The 18857-nt window shown below is 55.1% G+C and overlaps 2 protein-coding genes across 2 annotated transcripts; both read left to right on the forward strand.

Moving 5' to 3' along the window:
• The first annotated feature begins 8985 nt into the window (after positions 1-8985).
• On the forward strand, positions 8986-13859 carry LOC128901545 (uncharacterized). The gene is made up of 11 exons (XM_054183617.1): positions 8986-9111; positions 9212-9285; positions 9970-10113; positions 10351-10414; positions 10854-10893; positions 11121-11189; positions 11273-11446; positions 11838-12058; positions 12669-12949; positions 13239-13426; positions 13802-13859. Exons 1-11 carry the CDS (start codon positions 9009-9011, stop codon positions 13857-13859), a joined length of 1416 nt encoding a protein of 471 aa, XP_054039592.1. The 5' UTR covers positions 8986-9008.
• Positions 13336-16894, forward strand: LOC128901546 (uncharacterized). The gene is made up of 8 exons (XM_054183618.1): positions 13336-13426; positions 13802-13975; positions 15067-15265; positions 15537-15601; positions 15880-16078; positions 16182-16304; positions 16395-16493; positions 16646-16894. Exons 3-8 carry the CDS (start codon positions 15080-15082, stop codon positions 16892-16894), a joined length of 921 nt encoding a protein of 306 aa, XP_054039593.1. The 5' UTR covers positions 13336-13426; positions 13802-13975; positions 15067-15079.
• Positions 16895-18857: the final 1963 nt, after the last annotated feature.

Here is an 18857-nt window from a genome sequence, read left to right on the forward strand (position 1 = left end):
GGAGCAGTTATGGGGCTGGTTGTGACCACGGAGCACCTACGGGGCTGGAGCCTGTTAAGGTCCTATGGGGTGTGTGAGGGGCTATGGGGTAGCTATGGGGCCGGGAGGGGCTCTGCGGGGGGTGGGGGGAGCTCCGAGACAGCTATGGGGCAGCCGTTGGGGGGCCACCAAGGCATGTGTGGGGCAGCTGTGGGGCAGCGGGGGCTCTGGGACACCCGGAGGGAGGGGGCGGAGGGGTCTATGGGGCAGCTGGGGGTCGGCCCGTGTGGGCTGGTGCCGGTGGCCCCGCGACTGGTGGCCCTGGGGACCCCCGTGGGGCTGCTGGTGGTGGCCGTGGGGCCGGTGACGGCCTGGCCCGGGGAGGGTGACCGCGGGGGGACGCCCTGCGCCCCCCCGGCCCCCTTCCGCCTCGGGACCCACAACGGCTTCAGCCAGCTCCTCCGCATCCAGGTGGGGCCACTTGGGGGGCAGAGGGAGCGGGGCAGGCAGCGGCACGGCTGCGGGGGGCAGGGGGACACTGTGGGGGGGCGGGGACGTCCCCGTGGGGCAGGGGGACATGGTAGGGGGCCCTATGGGGCAGGTGACGCCGGAGCAGGCCGGGCGCTGTGGGGCGCTGGGGGCCGCCGTGGGGCCGCCGCTGCTGCTGGAGGCCCGGAGCCCCCCCCCCATCCCCCAGCGGGTGCGTGTGGGGCTGGGGGCAGACGGGTGAGACCCTGCCCCCGGCACCCCACATCCCCCCCAAATACACCCAAATCCCCCCAAATCGCCCTCAAATTACCCCAAATCCCACGAGCCGCCCCCCGAATCACCCCCCGATTACCCCAAATACGCCCAAAATCACAAGAAAATCACCCCAAATAACCCCAAATACCCCCCAAAAACCCGAATCGCCCCAAATACACCAATATCACCCCAAAATTGCCCCAAAATTACCCCAAATACACCAAAATCCCACCAAAACGACCCAAAATCACCAAATTACCTCAAATGCCCCCCAAATTGCCAGAAATACCCACAAATCACCCTAAATTACGTAAATTCCTCTCAAATTGCCCCAAATCACCCCCTAAGAACCCCCAAATTACCCCAAAGCCCACAAATCTCCCCAAATACACCAAAATCCCCACAAAATCACCCCGAATTACCCAAATTCCTCTCAAATTGCCCCAAATCACCCCAAATCTCCCAAATCCGCTTGAAAGCACCAAAAAGCCACAAAATTCTCCCAAATCTGCCAAATCCATCCAAATCGCCCCAAACCCACCCAAACTCCCCCAAATCCCAGAAATTCTCCCCAAACCTCCCCAAATTCACCCAAAATTGCTCCCAAATCACCCCCAATCACCAAAATCACACAATTTTCTCCCAAATCCCCGAAATTGCTCAGAAATGCCCCAAAATTCACCCCAAATCCCACAAATTCTGCCTAATTCAACCTGAATCACCCCAAAAGTGCCTCAAATCCCCTCCAAATCAGCAAAATCACGCAAAATTCACCCCAAATCTCCCCCGAATCACCAAAAATGGCACAAAACTCGCCCAAATCACTCCAAATTCTCCCAAATCGCCCCAAACTTGCCCCAAATGCACCCAAATCCCAGAAATTCTCCCCAAATTAGCCCCAATTCAGATGAAATTGCAAAAAACTGCCCCAAATCTCTCCAAATTCACCCCAAGTCCCCCTGAAATCGCCCTGAATTCACCCCTGCCCCACGGATCCCTGGGCGCGTCCCTGCCCCACAGATCCCTGTGCGTGTCCCTGCCCCACGGATCCCTGTGCGTGTCCCCGCCCCACGGATCCCTGTGCGTGTCCCTGCCCCACAGATCCCTATACCTGTCCCTGCCCCACGGATCCCGTCCCTCCCCAGTGTGGTTCCGCGTCTTCTCCCTGGACCCTGAACTTGCGCCCGAACCCCGAACCCCTCCTGATCGCCATCACGGTGTGGGGCCCTGTGGGGCTGGGGCAGCTCTATGGGGCGGCCCTATGGGTCTGAGGGGGGGTCTCCTCCGGGGTGGGGTAGGGATGGGGCTAAAACTAAACGGACGCTCCCCTTCAATTCGCGCTCCAAAAGGTGGGTTTTGAGCTCTGGGACCCGGTGGGACCCGGGAGGGCAGGAGCAGGAACGCGGGGGGTGTCGCGGTGCCCCAGCAGACGCCGCCGCCGCTAAAATAGTACTTGGCCCCCACCCCAGTATGGGGGTTTTGGAAGAACCATCATCAGCAGAAGCCCGGACACAGCACACGCGCGTGCGGGTGACGGCGGGTGACAGCGGGACGCCCGAGCACGCAGCAGCAGGAGGGTGCGGGGTCACGGTCGCCGTAACCCCCGCGCACACGGTGGCGGCGGCAGGAGGGACGCGAGCTCCTTCTCCGGGTTCTTCTGCTCCTCCCGCGCCTCCAGGAACTCCAGCTCCTGCTGCAGCTTCTCCTGCCGCAGCTGGGGGTCGGGGGGGGGGTCCTGTCTGCCCCCCGCCGTCTGCCTGCACCCCCTCCTGCCCGCCGCCCGCCTGCCTGGACCCTCTCCTGCCTGCACCCCCCCGTGCCCGCACCCACCTTGTGGCGGGTGTCAGGGTCCTCCAGGTCCTCGGGTTCGGGCACCGGGAAGGACAGAGCCGGGGGAGGGCGTGGGGCGGCAGCTCCTCCTGGGGGGGCGTGGGGGGGGCTGCACCCAGGGGTGGCGGCACCCGGGGGGAGGGCGGTGGTGGTGGCGAAACCCAGATGAGAGAGGACACCTGGGCACGGGGGGGCACCCGGACAGTGCGGGGGGACAGTACCCATGGGGCGGGGAGGGCACCCAGAGGTGGGGAGGGGGGTGTGGAATAATTACTAAATTGGCCAAGAATACAAAAATACAGCATTGTTCACACATTAAGGAAAGTCATAAAATCCAGAGGCTTCTGAGGTAGAATACAGCCGCAGCTGGCACACGGAGAATGCAACAGCCGGGATTCCCTGTACAAGGTTGTTTGCGAAACTACCCGAGGGATGGAACGGAACGCGCTTGTTCCGTGGCCTTCCCTTGTGACGAATAGCAGATATGGGGACGAGATGGTACTACGGAACTGATAAGCGGCCTACACGCCACCCGAGCCAACATTTCGTCAAATGTTGATGAAATGCTGTCCTTTTGTGCGAACTTTGCTCACCACAATGTACCAAAACACACCTCCATCCCGGAGGCTATCCGCCCCCGAGGTGTGAACACTCCTCCTTGAGTACATTAATCATAATAACAGTACATATGACTAAAGTCACTCAAACTCCACTTTGAAGTTAAAAAAATAATATAAAAATAGCCCAAGAGAGAGGGGATGTCAGGGAAGACACCATCGCGAAGAATCCCACCGCTGTTTTCTGGGATCAGTCGACGGGCTGAGCCTTTCTTCCCCCCCATAAGGATGCCTTTGGGTAAGACTTTGAATACACCGAGTGCTTTCTCGGGGACTCTAGAAATTTCTCTAGAGAATCTCTACCCTACATTTATAGCCAGGCTGTATCGTTTATAATTTTGTCGCGCGTTTGTCTATTTAACAATGTCTTTATTTGCACGTGCTTTGCAGACAGTGTATTTATCACCGGCAATCCTAAAGAACCTGTATATCTGTTGTTTAAATAAACTGCACTGTTTCAGTAGCTAGTCGTTTCGCTTTCTCACTGAACGCGACCAAAACTTGAGCGAGGCCGTGCTGGTTCAGGAGCACGACGAGACTGAAGGTGCAGCCCACTATTAGTGTCTCCAAATCGTAATAGTTTAACACATATTAAACGCGATTGGCCTGATAGTGCTGAATTGGGCATCACTCAGAATTGAAACCCAGCCGCACCTGGCCTCCCACCTCGGTGAGGAGTGTTAGAACGCAAGGGGGGGTTTATCTTCTGCCAAAACCACTTGGCCCCTTTCACGCAACAGGGGGGTGCCCAGAGTATGGGGGGGTGTCGCTCATGGGGGCACCCAGCGATTGGGGGGGGGGAGGGAGCACCACCCATGGAGGGGGGAGCAGAGGTGGGAAGGGCACCCAGAGACTGGGGGGTCCCCATGGGGAGGAGTCGCCCAGAGACTGGGGGGGGGGGGGGGGGCTGTCACCCATGGGGGGGCGCCCAGAAACTGGAGGGGGACGCCAGAGATGGGGAGGGGGGTACCCAGAGACTGGGGGGGGCACACAGAGATGGGGGGGAGGCACCCAGATATTCGGGGGGGGCGCAGCCAGAAAGTGGGGGGGGGCACCCTCGGATGGGGGGGGGGGGGGGGAGACCCAGAACCGTGGCGGGACCCGGAAGCGGGTGCGGGATCACGCCGACATGGCCGGGGGGGCACCGAGCGATGAGCGCGACCCGGTAGCGGGGGCCGCCCACGGGCGGGTGGGGGCCGGGGGGGTCCCGGGAGAGTCTCAGCGGTGTCCCGTCCCCCCCCCACAAGGCGTCCCCAGGGTGTCCCGGGGCCAACCGACCTGCGCCTCCTCCCGCGGCGACCCCAGCTCCGCCATGCTGCCGCGCGTCACAGGGCAACGCCCACCGCGGCCGGAAACCCCGCCCACTTCCGGCGCAGGGGATGATGGGAGATGGAGTACGGCCCTGTGCGCACCAGCCATCCCAGTACGGGCCAGTGATCCCAGTATGGACCAGCATAGAGCGATCCCAGTGCGGTCCCAGTGCTTCCAGAGTGACCCACTGACTCCCACCAGTGCTCCCAGTGCGGTCCCAGTGCTCCCAGTATGGTCACTCATTCCCCCCAGTGCTCCCAGTGCTGTCCCAGTGCTCCCAGTATGACCCCTTGACTCCCCCCGGTGCTCCCAGTATGATCCCAGTGCCCCCAGTACGACTCTCTGTTTCCCCCCAGTGCTCCTTGTATCGTCCCAGTGCTCCCAGTATGACTCCCTGACTCCCCCCAGTGCTCCCAGTGTGGTCCCAGTGCTCCCAGTATGACTCCCTGACTCCCCCCAGTGCTCCCAGTGCAGTTCCAGTGCTCCCAGTATGACTCTCTGCCTACCCCCTGTGCTCCTAGTATGATCCCAGTGCTCCCAGTCTGACTCCCTGAGTCCTCCCAGTGCGGTCCCAGTGCTCCCAGTATGACTCTCTGCCTAACCCCAGTGCTCCCAGTATGATCCCAGTGCTCCCAGTCTGACTCCCTGAGTCCTCCCAGTATGGTCCCAGTGCTCCCAGTATGACTCTCTGCCTACCCCCAGTGCTCCCAGTGTGGTCCCAGTGCTCCCAGTATGACTCTCTGCCTACCCCCGGTGCTCCCAGTATGATCCCAGTGCCCCCAGTACGACTCTCTGTTTCCCCCCAGTGCTCCTTGTATGGTCCCAGTGCTCCCAGTATGACCCCCTGACTCCCCCCAGTGCTCCCAGTGCAGTCCCAGTGCTCCCAGTATGACCCCCTGACTCCCCCCAGTGCTCCCAGTGCAGTCCCAGTGCTCCCAGTATGACTCCCTGACTCCCCCCAGTGCTCCCAGTGCGGTCCCAGTGCTCCCAGTATGACTCCCTGACTCCCCCCAGTGCTCCCAGTGCAGTTCCAGTGCTCCCAGTATGACTCTCTGCCTACCCCCCGTGCTCCCAGTATGATCCCAGTGCTCCCAGTCTGACTCCCTGAGTCCTCCCAGTATGGTCCCAGTGCTCGCAGTATGACTCTCTGCCTACCCCCAGTGCTCCCAGTATGATCCCAGTGCTCCCAGTACGACTCTCTGTTTCCCCCCAGTGCTCCTTGTATGGTCCCAGTGCTCCCAGTATGACTCCCTGACTCCCCCCAGTGCTCCCAGTGCGGTCCCAGTGCTCCCAGTACGACTCCCTGACTCCCCCCAGTGCTCCCAGTGCAGTTCCAGTGCTCCCAGTATGACTCTCTGCCTACCCCCCGTGCTCCCAGTATGATCCCAGTGCTCCCAGTCTGACTCCCTGACTCCCCCCAGTGCGGTCCCAGTGCTCCCAGTATGACTCTCTGCCTAACCCCAGTGCTCCCAGTATGATCCCAGTGCTCCCAGTCTGACTCCCTGAGTCCTCCCAGTATGGTCCCAGTGCTCCCAGTATGACTCTCTGCCTACCCCCAGTGCTCCCAGTGTGGTCCCAGTGCTCCCAGTATGACTCTCTGCCTACCCCCGGTGCTCCCAGTATGATCCCAGTGCCCCCAGTACGACTCTCTGTTTCCCCCCAGTGCTCCTTGTATGGTCCCAGTGCTCCCAGTATGACCCCCTGACTCCCCCCAGTGCTCCCAGTGCAGTCCCAGTGCTCCCAGTATGACCCCCTGACTCCCCCCAGTGCTCCCAGTGCAGTCCCAGTGCTCCCAGTATGACTCCCTGACTCCCCCCAGTGCTCCCAGTGCGGTCCCAGTGCTCCCAGTATGACTCCCTGACTCCCCCCAGTGCTCCCAGTGCAGTTCCAGTGCTCCCAGTATGACTCTCTGCCTACCCCCCGTGCTCCCAGTATGATCCCAGTGCTCCCAGTCTGACTCCCTGAGTCCTCCCAGTATGGTCCCAGTGCTCGCAGTATGACTCTCTGCCTACCCCCAGTGCTCCCAGTATGATCCCAGTGCTCCCAGTACGACTCTCTGTTTCCCCCCAGTGCTCCTTGTATGGTCCCAGTGCTCCCAGTATGACTCCCTGACTCCCCCCAGTGCTCCCAGTGCGGTCCCAGTGCTCCCAGTACGACTCCCTGACTCCCCCCAGTGCTCCCAGTGCAGTTCCAGTGCTCCCAGTATGACTCTCTGCCTACCCCCCGTGCTCCCAGTATGATCCCAGTGCTCCCAGTCTGACTCCCTGACTCCCCCCAGTGCGGTCCCAGTGCTCCCAGTATGACTCTCTGCCTAACCCCAGTGCTCCCAGTATGATCCCAGTGCTCCCAGTCTGACTCCCTGAGTCCTCCCAGTATGGTCCCAGTGCTCCCAGTATGACTCTCTGCCTACCCCCAGTGCTCCCAGTGTGGTCCCAGTGCTCCCAGTATGACTCTCTGCCTACCCCCGGTGCTCCCAGTATGATCCCAGTGCTCCCAGTACGACTCTCTGTTTCCCCCCAGTGCTCCTTGTATGGTCCCAGTGCTCCCAGTATGACTCCCTGACTCCCCCCAGTGCTCCCAGTGTGGTCCCAGTGCCCCTAGTATGACTCTCTGGTTCCCCACAGTGCTCCCAGTATGGTCCCACTGCTCCCAGTACGACCCAGTGGTTGCCCCCAGCGCTCCCAGTGCGGTCCCAGTGCTCCCAGTAAGATTTCCTTACTCCCCCCAGTGCTCCCAGTAGGGTCCCAGTGCTCCCAGTATAACTCCCTCACTCCCCCAATGCTCCCTGTGCTCCTAGTTCGTCACCAGTGCGACCAGTTCCTCTCCATGGCGTGCGGTGGGGAAGGGGCGTGGTTGTGAGGGAAGGGGTCGTGGCCATGCATTAAGAGGGCGGGGCCATGAGGGGCAGGGCTATTGGTGGAGGGGCTCCACCATCCCCTCTGTGGCCACCACCAACCCCCCCATGGCCACCACTGCCTCTCCAGGGGCTCCACCGACTTGCACATGGCTACCACGTACTACCCCGTGGACACCACCAGCTCCCCCATGGCCACCACTGACCTCCCCATGGCCACCACTGACCTCCCCACGACCACCACCCCACCCCTTCCATGGCCACCACCAACTCCCTCATGGCCACCACTGCCTTCCCCATGGCCACCACTGCCCCCTTCATGGACACTACTGCCTTGCTGGGGGCTCCACGGACCCTCCATGGCCACCACCGACCCACCCACGGCCACCACCACCTCTCCAGGGACTCCACCAACCCCCCCATGGCCACCACCGACTGCCCCATGGCCACCACTGACTTCCCTGTGGACACTACTTACTCCCCCACGGCCACCAGTGACCCCTCCATGGCCACCACCAACCATCCCGTGGCCACCACCAACTCCCCCATGGCCACTGTTGCCCCCTCCATGGCCACCGCCAACCCCCCAGTGGCCACCACTGACCTCTCCATGGCCACCACTGCCTGTCCAGGAGCTGCACCGACCCCCCATGGCCACAACCACCTCGCTGGGGGCTCCACTGACTTCTCCAAATGCGGCTTTCTTAGCCCAAAAGGGCCCTGAATCGCTGCTTCTCAGCCCAAAAGCTCCTTAAATCAACGCTTCTGAGCCCAAAAGCTCCTCAAATTGCTCTTTCTCAGCCCCGAAGGTCCCTAAATCCCTATTTCTCAGCCCAAAAGCTCCCTAAATCCCTGTTTCGGAGCTCCAAAGCTCCCTACATCGCTGTTTCTCAGCCCAAAAGTTCCCTAAATTGCTTTCTCTTAGCCCAAAAGCTTTGTAAATTGGTGTTTCTCAGCCCAAAACCTCCGCAGCTGCTCTTTCTGTGCCCCAAAGCTCCCTAAATTGGTGTTTCTCAGCCCAAAACCTCCACAGCTGCTCTTTCTGTGCCCCAAAGCTCCCTAAATTGGTGTTTCTCGGCTCCGAAAGCTCCCTAAATCGCTGCTTTGGAGCCCAAAGCTCCCTAAATTGCTGTTTCTGAGCCCAAAAGCTCCCTAAATTGGTGCTTCTGAGCCTCAAGTCTGTGTTTCTGAGCCCAAAAGCTCCCTAAATGGCTGTTTCTTGGCCCAAGAGCTCCTTGAGTCACTGTTCCTGAGCTCCAAAGCTCCCCAACTTGCTGTTTCTGAGCCCCAAATACCCCTACATCATTTTTTCTGGTCCAAAAAGGATCCTAAATCAGTGTTTCTCAGCCCAAAAGCTCCATAAATCACTCTGAGCCCAAAACGATCACTACGTTGACATTTCTGAGCCCTGAAGCTCCCTAAATCGCTGGTTCTTGGCCCAAAAGGTCCCTAAATTGCTGTTTCTCAGCCCCAAAACTCCCTAAATCCCTGTTTCTGAGCCCAAAAGCTGCCTACATCATCCCCCCCGTCCCCCCCCAGGTCCCACCTGCCACCACGGACCCCTCCCAGGAACCTGGTGTCGACTTCGCCTCCCCCCGGGGGGACCCCAGGCGGGGGACGATGGTGACGTCGTCCCGCCTGTGATGTCACCCCGGGTCCCCCCTGCCATTCCCATGGCGGGACACCAGGATGCAGGTGGCACCCCGGAGGATGTGAGGGGCCACCACGCGTCCCACCTCAACGATGACACCTGGGGGTTTCTCTGCGACGAACCAGGTAGGGATCCTCATGGGAATCCGGGAAAATCTGTGTAAGTCTGTGTAAATCTGGGAAAATCGAGGAAAATCCACTCACATTCTTCTTCATTCCTTTGTAGAGCCAGCAGATCTGCTGGCAGGAGATGAAGGTTCCGGGCAGGATCAGGCCCCTGAAGCCCTCAGCGGACACGAGGTGGGCGTGGCCAACTCCTCCAGAACTCAGAATTTGGGGTTTTTTTTTTAATTTTTGGGAGCAAATATGTCCAATTTTGGGGTCTGAGCAACTTCTTGTTTCCAGCCTGGCTGCCGACCGGCTCCGCTTCCCGCTCCGGGTTTTGGTTGGATTCATTGTTATGCAAAAACGAAAGTGAAAGGGAATGCGACTTGCAGGTCAAGAGAAATGAAGTGAAAAGCGAGAGAAGTTCAAGAAAACAAAACGACGTGGCAGAAATCACTGCACCAGGTCCTCAGTTAAAAAAAAAACAACAACATAAATCCCCCCAGATTCCTCATTTTTTTACATTCTTGTTGTAGAGAACGAGGGGAGGTGGAGCAGATCGTTGGCCAAGTTGGAGTCCTCCACCTGGTCCTCCAAGGGGGAGGTCAATTTTAAAAAAGAGGGCCCAATTTCAGCTAAAACATGGGGTTATTGAGCCAAGCACGTGTGTGAATGTGAGTTTTGGGACTTGCTGGGGAATGTTTGGGTTGGTCAGGCATCTCTGAGGGCTTGGCCTTGCCAAAGCGGTCCCACATTGGCCAGGTTCTGGGCTTGAAGGAGTCGTAGCCCCAGCCACGGCCACGGTGTGCTCTGAGGTGGCTCCAATGTTCCTCCCAAAGCTCTTGTGATGAGCAGGGACTCCGTTCTTCTCCTTCCCAGGCCCCCGCAGTCCCACCAGGAGATGAGATTGAACTCCAGCAGATCCCAGATCACCACCACACCTCAGTGGAGATGGAGAACTACCAGAATGCCGGTGTCCATCCAAAGGGAGCATTGGGAATGCGAGAGCATCTCCGGAGTCCAGTGAGTCCACGGTGGCTTTTGAAGCTCATGGCCAAAGTTCTTGGAGGACAAGGGTTGAGTTGTCCATGCCAGGACAGCATCGTTGGCCTGGATTTTGGAGCTCCATGTTCTACAAGTGCTACAGGCAGAAGAAGCCCCTGCCCGGCTCTTTGTCTCTCCAGTCTTTTGAGCTCTCAGCTTTTGAACTTCATTTTTTTTTGTTGTTCCTTCAACTCTTCCCATTTTTCTTTTCTCCAGGGGAAGGTCCCAGGTCACGTCAGGAGAGCGGAGATGACAACCCAGGGGAACCTCAACCGCCCAGGTACCACTGAGGGTGTTCCCTTAGTTACATCCTGTTCTCTTGAGGACAAACTAGGTGCCGAGTTGTGTCGGGAGCGGCCCTGGGTGATAAGAGCTGGTTGGGAGGTGGAAGCTCTTGGTGACACCACACCCAAAAGCCTCCTGGGCTTCCCTTGGGACCTGTTGGGGGAAGAGGATGGGGAAGAAGATGTAATGAGCCACCCTCACCCTGCCAGCCTCTCTGCCCATCCCTGTCCTCTACAGGGCTGTGCCCGAGTGCTGGTGGAGCTTAGGAGGACGGTGAAGACCTCACTCCTAGAGTGGCTTGGAGTTCTTCTTCCAAGAAGACCATGCCCAAGCTGCGAGGAGCCCCCCTCTCCCTGGCACACCCCAGTTTCTACCTTTCCTTGGCTTGCCACCGTCTTTGGAGGTGTTAATCGATGCTTTCTCCTCACTTGCAGATATCCAGGAGATCAGAGAAGGCCCAGGACCTTCCAGCAGGTTTGTTGCAGAGAGGGGTGTCATCACTGAAGGGTTTGAGGTTGGATCTGGAGGGCTAGAGGTCCAGCAGCTCCCCAGGGGAAGGAGGAGATACAGCTTGGGCATCATTAGGTCTCTTCTCCCCTCAAATCCCACCCGCTGGTCAGTGTAGGGGGACACCCACAGTGTCTTTCCACATCCTCTTCCTGCAGAGGAAGACCTCAGGGTAACCAAGGGTTCTTCAACAGGGCAGGAGGTGACGACGCAGGGGACGCGCAACCTCCAAGAATGCCAACCAGGAGCCAGCTGAAGTGGACGTGAGTGGTGGGGCAGGTGAAGATGGGGAAGGGGGATGGTGGCGGGAGGACGCGGTGGAGACCCACCACCTCTTTTCCAACAGCTGCGAGCCCAACCCTTATCTCTTTGGTGGGCATCACCCCCCACAAGACATGATGACCCTGGAGTTTGTTGCTGTGCTGGCAGAACATTCCAAACTCGATGAACGATCCAAGATCTGCGTTGTCTTCTGTATACAGCCCGGCCACTGCGAAGAATTCGCTAACACGGAGAAAAGGTGAAAAAAAAAATATAATGGTTGAATTTCCAATGAGGAGGTCCTTCCACCATGGATCTCCTGCAGGAGATCCAGCTCTGGGCTGAAGGACCTTGCTTGCAGGTTCCTAGAGAGGGTGGAGGTGAACTCCCAAATGGAGATGGAGGTGCCATTTTTGTTGGGGCCAGGAACTTTCAGCCCCGTGCGAGAATCTGACCTGGGCTGGTTGATTTAATTAGTCCTCTGGCTGATGAACCGGGCTGTGGGTTTCTCTCTGACCTTTCAAAGACCAACAATGTCTTGTTGGATGGGCCAAAACTTGAATGTTGGCTTGACCACTGACCATCAAAACTTGACCGTTGGCCATCAAGGTCAACCCCAAGCCAACCAGCTCCTTCTCTTCCTCTTCCAGAGAGAAAGTGATCGTGGGCAGCGCCAGGATCCCCCTTTCTCGCCCGCAACAAGGCCTCATCTTTTATAAATACGCCCTCATTAACACCTACAGCCGAGAGAGAAAGTGGGAATTAGAGCACATTTCTCTGGAGAACTCCGACATCCCGGAGACCTTCAAGTACAGAAACACTCAATTCTATCGTGTGGTGAATGTACCCAAAACGGAGATCAAAGCAGACGGTAAGCGCTCTTATTTACCCCGAAGTCATGACCAGACGCAATAGTGATGGCCATCATTGATGAGGTCCCCTCTCAGTCTTCTCTTCTCCAGGCTAAGCAGACCCAGGTCTCTCAGCCTTTCCTCGTAAGAGCTGTGCTAGTCCCTTGATCAGCTTTGTAGTTCTCTGCTGGACTCTCTACAGTAGTTCCCTGTCCTTCTTGAACTGGATGGCCCCGAACTGGACAGGCTACTCAGGATGTGGCCTCACCAGGGCAGAGTAGAGGGGGAGGATGACCTCCCTCCACCTGCTGGCCATGCTCTTTTTGGTGCATCCCAGCAAACCATTGGTCTTCTTGGCCGCAAGGGCACATTCCTGCCTCATGGTCAACTCGTTGTTCCCCCAGGACTCCCAGGTCCTTCTCTGCAGAGCTGCTTTCCAGCAGGTCAACCCCCAACCTGTAACAGTGCATGGGGTTATTCCTCCCCAGGTGTAGGACCCTTTTTTGAATTTCATGAGGTTCTTCTCTTCCCACCTCTCTAGCTTGTCCAGGTCTTGCTGAATGGTGGAACAACCTTCTGCTGTGTCACCGACTTTCGTTCCCAAACTCTTCCTTTTTCCCCCCGCTGTAGGAACGTGGACCTTCTTTGGACAGGTTGAATGCAGTTTCCCCGACAGCAGCAGCAACACCTGGAAAACCTTGTCCCACCCATTTGCCGGGAAGAAGGTGCCCAGGTGCAAGACGCAGATGGAGTACCTGGAATGCAATTTCTTTGGTCCCGCCACCTCCTGGAATTCCGTGGACGATATAGAGAGAAAACTGGACAGGTACAAGGAGAGCACCAACATCTCTCTTGGGGATGCCGAGAAAGGAGAATACTTTCAGATACCCTGTACTTCGGATGTGGAAGCGGTAAGCATCCACCAAAACCTCTTGAGCTGGCAAAATGATGTCCCTCATTTTGGGCGATGGCTTCTTGGGGTGAAGCTGAGAGCGTTCTCATGCCCAGTGTATTTAGAACCTAGGACCTTCCTGGATGGAAGCGTGGAACCAGGAATAAATAAGTTCTCCCTATGGAGGTGCCCCACAAGGTGCCCCATGGCAGCAGCATCTTCCACCTCCCTGGACCAGGCTGTTCTTGGAGAAAATACACCTCTTGTCCAGGCCGGTGAAAGACCTTCTCCTTGTTCTTGTTGTCCAGGTGGGAGACAATATCAGAGCCATCATAAAAGACATCATTGAGCGCCTGAAGACTGAGAAACGGAAACTTCTGAAGCTCCTGTTTGCCGTTCACACTTCCCTCAGCCAGAAGTCCATCGCCAAGGTTGAGAAGCACCTTGAGGACATCAAGTTCTTTGAAAAAAAATACAAAAAACTAAGAGGAAAAAGGTAATTTCGATTTGTCAACCTGCTTGCTCAGAGCAATGGCGCCTTTGGAGGTCCAAGGCTCAGCTCAGTTGTCCCCACATATCACTTTGGGTGCCATGTGCCACCCTGAGGGGTCTTTGAGGGTGCATAAACCTGGGGTAGTGGCTTCCAGCCTGGTGGAGTCCATCTTGGGGACCCTGGGCACATCAAAGAGCATCCGTTATCTCTGATACCGATAGTCCCCTGGAGGTGTCTCAATCCGAGCTCTTTTCAGGCAGGATGGATCCTATCATCAGTTGTAGGAAAAGACTCCATCTCACCTTGGCACATATCTCCCACTGGCATCCCAGAGCTTGGTTATGTAAAGTTTGACTTTTTTGGACTTTTTTTTTGCAGCAAATACTTCCTGACTCTGAAGAAAGTGTGTCTCATGAACACTGATGGCACCTTGTAGATCTAGCTGGTCCCGCTGCTCTACGTGATCAAGGAGACGGAGAAGGACCCCTTTGTCCCATGTGAACCTCCTCCAGAAGTCTTCAAAAAGCTGTGGAATGATGAAGACAAGCAAAGGTGGGTCTGAAAGGCCAAGATAGCATCAGGGTAACAAACTGTCCTGCTCTTCAAAACACTTTTCATTCCTTCTCTTTGGTGGCATCTCAAGGAGCTGCCCCTTCTCCTTGGCATGCTGTGTCCCCTGCCCTGGGGGGAGTGGGTGGTCCTCAGGGGCAGGATGTAACCAGGTGCCGTGTGGTCTCATCCAGAGAGCTGGATGGGAGAAGTTCTGAGGAGAGAATGGGTTGGAAGGGACCTTCAAAGATCATCCAGTCCAACCCCTCTGCCATGGGCAGGGACACTTTCCAGTAGATCATGTTACTCAAAGCCCCATCCAACCTGTCCTTGCCCACTGCCATCGATGGGGAATATGTCCCTGTCCACAGCAGGGATGATCCTTGAAGGTCCTTCCCAACCCAAACCCAACCCAACACATTCTATGATCTTCCAGTAGATCAGGTTTCTCAAAACCCTGTCCAACTTGACCTTGAACTCTTCCAAGGATGGGGAAAACATCCCTGTCCGTGGCAGGGAGGTTGGACTAGACGATCTTTAAAGGGGGGGTTGGACTAGACAGTCTGTGAAGGCCACTTCCAACCCAACCCATTCTAGGATCTTCCACTAGATCACGTCCCTCAAAACCCCATCTGACCTGACCTTGAACACTTCCAATGATGAGTCACAGACAGCCTCTCTGGGCAGCCCATTCCAGTGTCTCACCACCCTCATCATGCAACTTTTCTTCCTGAAGTTTGATCCAAAACCTCACTCTTTTAGTTTAAAACTGTTGCCCTGGCCCAGGTGCAGGACCTCGCGCTTGGCCTTGTTAAACTTCATGAGGTTGGCTCAGGTTCACTCTTCCAGCCTGTCAAGGTCAAGCCAAACCCTGATTTTTGTCTTCATGACCTTAAAGCAGATGAATTTCCAAAAAAATCCTGCTTTGATGTGTAGAGTCACTCACTGACAAACACCAGCTCCTCCTTCCAGCCCCCAGCCACCCTGACTGTAGGTCACCACTGTGTCTACCAGTCATGGGGCCATCTCAAACACCACCAACATGCCTCCTGGTCCTTCGAAGTCCACCTGATGTTCTTGACCTGCTTTCCTAGGAAAGTCCTGAGGATGATAGACACTCACAAGAGCTTGATTAAAAGATGTTCTCCACTGGCAAAGAAGGTGATGGAGATGGTGGCCATGAGGAACTTCACCAGGGACCCTTTGCCTGCCATTCGCCTTCCACCCCAGCTGCTCTTGCAGACCTCGTACGAGCGCATCCTGGACTTCAGTGGAGACTTGTCCCAAGTGCCTGTAAGGACAACTGACTGGTGGAAGACCTTCTGCTCTGCAGGGAGTGGTGGGGCTGTTTAAACCTGGGTTAGAAGGTGTCCTTGATTCCTACAGAGATTTTCAGCAGGACTGAAGGACTTAAGCGTAGAAATCCTTTTGACCAGAGAAAAAAAATCCCTTTAATCTTGCCAGCAAACTTCACACTTGAGTGTTTTAGTGGTCAAGCTCCTCAGGTGTGGGAGCAGAAGCCTTCTTACTTTTGTCCTTAATGTGTTTCTGTCCTCTTTTTCAGGAAGAATCTTTGAACGTGGCTTTGGAAAGTGTCACCACTGGAATGGTCTCCTGGTTCAAAGACTTGTGAGTGGGGGCTTTGTGAGAGGACAGGTGTTGTGACACCTCCGGAAAAGGTCTGGGGAGAGGTGGATAGAGCCCTGGCTGAGCAGAAAAAGGGTGGATGCCACAATTTGCCCATTAATTTTTGATGTCTTTAACCCCACCGTGGCTGGAGAGCATGGAGACTCACAAGGGTGGTGTCCTATGTACCTGCCCAAGTCTCCCAGCTGCAGATGGTGGCCGTGGTCAGGTAGTGACTGGAAAAGCAACTGCAAGTGTTTGGTCCTTTCCCGCATCCATAGGTGCCCGTTGGGGTCTTCAAAGCAGCCACTGAAGACCACAAATGAGGACGAGATCTTGCAGTGCCTGAATTTCGTGTACGTCTTGCTGAAGCGTTTCTTGGTGGAACCAACGAAACCAGTGTCATTCAGCACCATGATGACAATGCTGCAGCTACTGGGGATGTTTGTGAGCAAAGAGGATTTGCTCCAAGCCAACAAGGTGAGAACAAGCTCTGTGGCTTCTGCCACGAGGGCTTGGCCTCCTGTTTGTAGGCTAGGAGAGCCCAGAGCTTCTGGCTCACTCTTTTCTTCGGTTTCTCAAGGAATTCCAGCAGTTTACTTCACCGGGAATGTTTCGAGATTTTTCACGTTTCACCATGCCATGGCTCGAGAGATGCTTTCACAAGGCACCCACAGAGAAGAAATCCTTCCTGAAGAAAGTTGAGGTGAGTGATGAGACCAACGTGAGCCACCACCCTTGGGTGATCTGGGTGTTCCTCAAGGTCAGCTGGTGGGTTTGACTCTTCCTCTGTTAGACGTGGCAGCAGCTGCTTTCAGTTGAGATCCTCTGCACAGAGTGGACCAAGGAGTGGCGGAGCTTGATCTGCAACATGTTTGAGAATTGGCTGAAGAAAGTGAGTCATGGAGACCCTCCAGTTGGTGGGGGATGATGCTCCTGGTCTTTGCCACGCTGGGTTTTGCCTCGGTCACCATTTTGGTGTTGGAACTCGAGCAGACTGGTAAGGAACCAGAAAGCAGCTGCCTCTTCAGCTTTTCCTTGCCGTAGGCTAACGACAAACACCTCATGGACTTCTGTGAGGCTTTCCTGATGATGGAGAAGAACTACGATGCAGAGCTGGAGAGCTGCTTTACAAATTACATCATCCAGCGGATCAGACCCCTTGATAAAAGCAAGGTAGGAGAGCCACCACCCCTCCTTGGGTTGCTGGAGGTTTCTATGTCCCGCTTTGCCAACTCTTCTAATGCTGTTGGAGCAGCAGGGATCCCTCTGAAAAGTCTCTTCCAACCTAGTTGATTTTATGATTCATCCTCCTGACATCCCCTGCCTTACATATTCCCCCTCTGGAGGCACCTCATTAGCTGTCTGCAGAGATAACTAAGCAGCAGCACTTCAACCATTGACTGGGGAAAAACAAAAACACAACTTAAGAGCAAATTTTCTGCAGCCCTTTTTGGCCCCCACTCTGTGCCATCATAACTTTTTTATAAGCCCAACCCCGGCACCCAGAACGGGACCCATCCGACCCATCCCTGGAGGTGTTCAAGGCCAGGTTGGACGGGGCTTTGAGCAACCTGGTCTAGTGGGAGGTGTCCATGCCCAGGGCATGGGGGGTTGGGACTGGGTGATCTTTAAGATCCCTTCCAACCCAAACTATTCTGTGATTCTGAGATTTAAATTGGTGTGGGTGAATTTTGTGCTCACAGGTTTTGCTGAGCAACTGCTTCCCGGCAACGTGTGTCTCTGCTCAGGAAACTCCAAGGAGGAGTGAAAACCTCCTGGGTTGGGGAAGTTCTGTGATGCAGGGAAGGGTTTTTTGGAAACAGTCATGAGTGCACAAAGCCCCTAAAGAGGAGAAATTTCTCATCCTTCTAGGAATCCATTCTAAAATCAAGGATACGTGTGTTCCTCAAGACAAGCAAACCATCTGCGGTGACAGTGCTTTCCGTTCTTGTGGAGAAAATGTGTTGGGAGGTGAATAGGCCGGGAAGCATCAAAACCTTTGATGAGAGCACTGGCCCCGTTCTTGCAAACCTGCTCAGCACTCCCGCGGTCTGCGATCTCATTTCTGCTGTCCGTGAGTATCCCCGAGCGCTTTTCTTGGGAGAAACTCTAGAGTTGTAAGTGAAGATAGATGGGAAGACCAGGTCTTTTCACAGGGACCTTCCGATCTTGTTGACGACACAAAATGAGACGGGGGGGCAGGGGGGCGGCGGAAGCATAATCTTCCATGCTAGAAAAAAATGGAGATTCATTCCAGGAATAAACATCTTGATTTCTTTATCCCATTGCAATGCTGCTTCATTGCGCGTTCAACAAAGTTGTTGAGTGGTTGAGAGGAAGGACATTATGGATCCAGAGCAAAGACGGTTAAGCGTTAGGACAAGAGTGAGGTGGTGGCATCACCGCGCTTGGAGGGTTTCCATGGTTAGACAAAGCCAGTATTGGCCCTTTGATTGGGAGATGGTTTTGCATCCAACTATTTCTCATTGTGGTTCAGAATGTGTGGCTATTTCTTGAAGTGAGGAGACGAAGAGCAGGTTTGTGCTGTGAGTTTTGTAAAAGCACTGGAATGTGCATTTCTGTACAACTCTCCATCATTAAGTTTGTTTTTTTAGGGAAGCCTAAAACTCCAATAGTTTAAAATACGACAGGAAAGGCGTTACAGCTAGATCAAGTGGATTTATTTAAGAACAAAAAAAAGTAGGAAATGACGACTTCTGATCTCTGGAACATATTTAGTGAAAATTAGATAGTTTCTGTCTGCATATGCTTGCTCTATTTCTTTGGTTAATTTCTCGGCCCTTCACCCCCTTCCAGCTTCAGATTTGGATGTATCTCTTGCAGGCTTCATTTTTCTCATCAATTCATCAAACTTTTAGAAAGCTTCCTATTTTGGGGTATTCCTAAAGAATAATGGGAAGTGAATTCTAGCAAACAGCGTAGTACGAGCTAGCTGGGTTGGGTCTTTAGGTTTGGGGGTTTTTAATAGGAAAGGAAATTAGAAGTTTAATTTCAGATGATACAAAAATCTGAAAGCGAAAATAATGATTTGGAATTTTTAAACTTTTGAAAAGTGTTTTATATTTTCCTTCTCGATTCTTCTCATTGGTATAGTCAACAATTCTTTTACTTCTTATTCTTTCCTGCTCTCATTTTTAAAAAATTACCAGATTTCTAACTTTTCCAGAGGTGGATGATTCTCCCTGCTACAACTTCCTGGCACCATTAAAAAGACCCTGGGCTTGGTGTCTCCACA

Source organism: Rissa tridactyla, chromosome 26, assembly GCF_028500815.1.
Source record: "Rissa tridactyla isolate bRisTri1 chromosome 26, bRisTri1.patW.cur.20221130, whole genome shotgun sequence".
Lineage (NCBI taxonomy): Eukaryota > Metazoa > Chordata > Aves > Charadriiformes > Laridae > Rissa > Rissa tridactyla.